At 41.6% G+C, this 5,434-nt stretch overlaps 1 protein-coding gene across 1 annotated transcript; it reads right to left on the bottom strand.

The window, feature by feature from the left end:
- Positions 1 to 588: 588 nt before the first annotated feature.
- RHO25_002407 (uncharacterized protein) lies at positions 589 to 2,745 on the bottom strand (the record flags this gene model as incomplete). Its single annotated transcript, XM_023605090.2, has 3 exons — positions 589 to 973; positions 1,024 to 1,864; positions 1,926 to 2,745. The coding sequence occupies 3 exons, from the start codon at positions 2,743 to 2,745 to the stop codon at positions 589 to 591; spliced, it is 2,046 nt and encodes a 681-aa protein (XP_023460859.2).
- Positions 2,746 to 5,434: the final 2,689 nt, after the last annotated feature.

The following is a 5,434-nucleotide window of genomic DNA, read 5'->3' as shown; positions in this document are numbered from 1 at the left end:
ACTTCTAGAAGATATAGCCTAGAGTACGTTATTATAGTACTCTCTCTATATCTTAATATTAGTACTCTTCTCGACTAGTAATTAGATAACCTCTATATAACTTCTATAAGATATAGCCTAGAGTATATTACTATAGTACTCTCCTTATATATTAATACTAGTACTACTATCGAGTAGACTCTAAGTAGACCTAATAAGCCTACGACGAGATATATAGTATAGTAGAGCTAGTAGGCTTAGTATCTAATACTTTCTACTATACTTTCTCTAAAGTCTATCGAGGTCGAAAGTATATAACTAGAATCTATATACTATATACGTAACGAAGAGTTTATATATTAAGAGCTATATATCCTATTCTTCTCTTTTAGCTATAATAGTATAATCTATCTAGTACTTAGCTACGAAGTATTAAAGTAGTAACTATATACTAATATTACTTTCTAATATATCTTAAGTAGCCGTAAGCAAGTAAGTAATACTAGTCTCTACGATTATAGCTCTAGTATATAGCTTACTTAGGTAGGCTTAAAAGCGTTCTATAACGCGAGTCGAGACTAAATATTCCTTTACTAAGAAATGCGCTAGCTATAGCTCTATTATATAGTCCCGATTTGCCCTACTTTCGTTATCTTCTAAAGCGCGTTGTCTTGTTATTATTTTAATTAAGCTAGAACAGACCCTAGCGATATCTTTTGGATTCGGCATCCGATTTTCGGCCCGAAAGGCGGGACTCTCCTCCGTGTCAATCGCTATCGCGTCGATGGCTTCGTCAAGTCGTAGTGGCCGCTCCGAAAAAGTCAAGAATTGAAGAACCCGAATCATGTCTCTGCTGTTTCCCTCGGAGACTTTTTCTAAGATGCGAGAATAAGTTCCATCCAGATCTTCGGGAAGGAACGATAATGCATCCCGGAGGCTTCGGAGATTAACGCAATCTTTGAGGGCATCGAGCTGACATGCAGCCCATCGGAACCTGTGAGTAATCTGAGCTTTTGACGTGGTGCTTGGACTTCGATTGCTTACATTCCACCGGCTTTCTCTATCAAGGCCGTCTCAATTTCTTTCTGTACTTCTGGCCACTTCTTCCACCGCTGGAGATCCTCGTCATGGTGAATCCGGCTGCGTACTACTTTGCGAATATCTTCATCCACGGTCCTTTCCTGGATAGGCACTACTGCCGCTGCCGGAATCCACTTGGAGAATGAGGCCTCGATATCGCCTTCCTTGCGACTGGTCAGGAGGACTCGAATTTTCTCTAGATGGTGTGAGGCTAGCCAGTGGAGGAGATCTCTTCTTGTTTCACATTCGTCCAGCGCATCGAGCACAATAGTAACGTTCCTCGCATCACTGGTCATGCTTTGGAGTATTGTAGCCAGCGCCTGGGTGGACGGCTGCTCGTTGCCATCCTTGCAAGAAGAGTGGAGCTGGTGCACATGATGTCGGCATGGCTCATGCTGCTGATAAAGTTGAGCAACAAGGGAGCGTAACATCTTGTCAAACGACTGCTTGCTGGAATCATTAAAGTCAAAGTAGTGGAACAGCACAATGAAACCCGACGTGTCAGCTCCGTCTTTCAGATCCTCGATGATGGCAGAGCTAAGGATGGTCTTACCGCAACCGGGAATCCCATTCAGCCAGAGAGGGGCGCTGGGATTTGCTTTCCAAATGATATACTCGTCGCTATCAAGGAACCATCGACCAGTATTAGGATGTCTCAGGTCTGTGGCTATGTTGTAATTCGTCGAAGGATCTGGCGGAGAGAGCCATTTGTCGATTTGCTGTTCTTGATGATCTCCAAGTTGAGCAGTGACGACATGTCTTGTCGCTTGGATATCTGCCTGTACTTGATTACCGATCTTTTCGACTGGACGTGTGATTAGCACATGTGTGAATGAGCTTACATTTCGGCCTGGAAGACGACTAACTATTGTGCAGGGTCTCTTGGATTCTCTTCTCCGCCTCGACCTGGCTTGGTGCAATGTTGAACAGGAGTTCCTTTGCCCAGGCCGCCGCCGCAACAGCTGCCAAAGGCTGCCATTCCTTGTTCTTGTGAGAGTCGCAGTAGTCACAAATGCCGCGGACGACGAGGCAAGGGAATCGGTTCATGAGCCCTGCGGCTTCCATCTCAAAGCAAAGGACGTCGTGATGCTGTCTGCTGATAGTGTCCCGCTTTGCGGCGTCTTTCATCACCTGATTTCCGGAAGCTATCAAGCCGTAGTGGACGACGGGTCCGGATCTCTTGCGTGATTTGCGCTCTATCACCTGCGAAGCATCGCAATCCATGCATGATGATTTCTCTGGAACGTGAGGGTAGGAAGCATGGAAAAGGTGGTCTATGTTTGGCCGCTCCGCAAAGTCTGGTTCGTCGTCGAAATCCTCATGGTTGTAGTACTGATCAAATCGACTCTCTTTTCGTGGTGTTGATTGAACCTTGCCAAGGGCAGAGGGGAGGATTTCGGGGGGCTGATTAAGCATTCCTGTTGGCTGAAATGCGCCTCCATGTATCGCTTTGCCAAAGTCATATTGAACCACCCCGCCGTGCCCTGCTCGCAAGTCTGGTTGGCTGACAACGACATCGCCCAGTCGTATGTCCTTGCTGCCGGGTACACCACCTCCGATGCCGACCAATAGGCCAAAGCGAAGAGACGGGAACGTCGCCGACATCTCGGCAGCGACAGCAGCAGCAGAGGCGATGCCGATTTGAGTGGCCGGGAGACAGCCCATGACCACGTTGTGCCCATTCATGCTTTCGTACACGTACTGGTGTATTGTTGTATGGCCGATGATTGCTCTCTCGTGCACCTCATCTAGAAGGATCCGCGAGGCCTTCCACTCTGGTTGGGGAAGGGCACAAATCCATCCTACTGTATACTCCTCCTTGGCTAGTCTTTTTCCAATCATCGCACGCGGCGTTCGCTATTGGAGCGCAGCAGGAGGGTGTGGGCGGCGGACGGAGTTTGTGTACCTGCCGGCGGAAGAAGTCGATGGGGCACAGAGCGGAGGATGTAGCCCAGCCGCATATGGCAGGCAACGCGTTCCTTTATAGATTCGACAACATAGAGTAGAAGGACGGACGGGTTTGCGGGTGTAATGACTCCGGTTTGCAAACAAGGCTGGATGTGAACGAAAGCTCACCGATCACATAGCGAAGCGGCGGCTAGACATGCAGCTCAGCCGCACATGCAGCAGCTGTACTGATGCTCGGTACACTCCTGTCGACATGCGCACCGCTGATTTGTCACAATTGGCCGCCATTCGCACGAAGGTGATGGTGGCTGCTGCACTCCGCCCCATCTACCCGCCACCCATTGCATTTCTGCATTTGGAGCTTGCAGCAACAGCTCGGACCATGAGAAGTTCAAAAGATGCGGGGGAAAGCGGGTGGAAGGCTGTGTAATATGTTGACGTATGTGTAGTTGTGAGTGAGTGTGAGCGAGGCAGAGGCAGAGAGAGTGAGGTTGCTTCCGCGGCTGGAATGCCCTGATCTTGGTAAGCTGCACTATGTATAATTGCGCCTAGGCTGATCTCGGTCTAGCGCATTTGTTCGTCGCATTTCCGGCTATTTTTTTTTTTATATCCTACACTAATATAGTTCCCTTTCGGGCCTATATAGGGAGTTACTATATACATTCGCTAGAGATAAAAACTATAGCTAGAGCTCGGGTAAAAAACTCTTCTACTTCTACTATCTATCTTCTATACTAGGAAACTATTCGAACTATAAGCTACTTCTTTTATAGCCTAGGTAGCCTTAGTTATCGATATTATACTTCCTTTTTCTTTTTAGTTAGCTTCTTCTTTTTACTATTTTCTATACTAGTAAGAAGTATAGTAGAATATTCTATTCTAAGAACTATACTATTACTATATATAGTCTCTTCTCTATTATAAGTATTTCGTAGTAGTCTTATATATCTACTATTCTTATTATCTTATTATAGTTATATTCGAAGTATAAGTAGAATAGTATAATATACTTTAGCGTCTACTATATAAAGCTATATATATATAGAGAACTCGTAGCTTAGTACTTTATAGTAGTAGAGGTAGTCGTTTAGTCTAATATACTCTATTTATAGGAGTATTACGATCGTATTTTCTACTTTACTAAGCTATATATAGAGTCTATTTAAGTAGAAGTAGAATTCTACTTATATTATAGTAGCGAGGTACTATTATATTATATTATATACTACTTATATCTCGCGTTAATATATCTTCTATTATATACTTTATAGTTCGAGCGCTACTATCTAAGAGATAGTATCTTACTTACTTTCTCGATAATACTAGCTAATCTACTAAAGTTCTTACTTCTACTATATATAGCTATTATATTATACGTTATATTATATTCGAGCCTATTCTACTATCTACTATTATACTTAGTCGATAATTATACTTATTATAGCTATTACTATCTTCTTACTATATTCTTATATAGTCTATTCGAGGAAGATATCTAGTAGCTCTATTTCTATTTTATACTCTAGTTCTATAGTTACTATAGTCCGATATACTTCTATAATTACTCGGAGGTATTAATTCTAGGCTACTTAAAGAGAATAGATACTCTTATTCTAGCTAATCCGGAGGTCTACTTAGTTATACTAAATAGAGCTTCTATATACTATTATTAGCTAGACGACTATAGTATATATCTATTATACTTTCGAGAACGCTATACTCTATATACTATATATAAGTCGGATTACTACTACTATCTATACTATTACTCTCTCTATTATCTTTCGAATATATAGTCTCTATTTTAGTTTAGAGTTAAGATAGACTTCTAGGATCTTTATTATCGGCTATAAGCTACTCTAGAAGCTCGGAATATAGATTATAGCTTATATATTAAACTACCTCGACTTCGGATAGAAGTATATAAGTTAATACTTATTAGATATAAACGTAGCTCTATATCTATAGACCTACTATATATAGATCTTATATACTCTCTCTAGCTTATAGTAGTTTTCCTTTATAGATTAGCTAAAAGTAAGAATATTCGTATCGTCTACGAAATCTACTATACTAGTATATTAATCGTTAAGTTCTAAAAGAAGTATCGATACGAAGTATAGAAATAGAATTAGTAAGAGAATAGAGCCTTATAGAATACTAATAGATATCGCCTATATTATACTTCGATATTCTCTAAGTATAAAGTATATAGTATAGTCGCTTAGGAATAAGCGAACGTACTATATAACCTAGGTAGAGATTCCTACGATTTAGAGATTATAGATTAGTCTATTATAGAATACGTTATCGAACGCGCCCGAGATATCGAGACTAAGTAATATTACTATAAGCTTAGAGTCTACTATCTAGATAGTCTATATCTATTCTATAAGTAGCTCGAGTATAATTATTATCGATCGCTTCTACTACGTACCTATCTAAGTATCTAGTAGGAGGCTATAGG

This window comes from Cercospora beticola, chromosome 2, assembly GCF_033473495.1.
Source record: "Cercospora beticola chromosome 2, complete sequence".
NCBI lineage: Eukaryota > Fungi > Ascomycota > Dothideomycetes > Mycosphaerellales > Mycosphaerellaceae > Cercospora > Cercospora beticola.
Note: the sequence above shows the minus strand (reverse complement) of the source record. Positions and strands in the feature narration are given on the sequence as shown.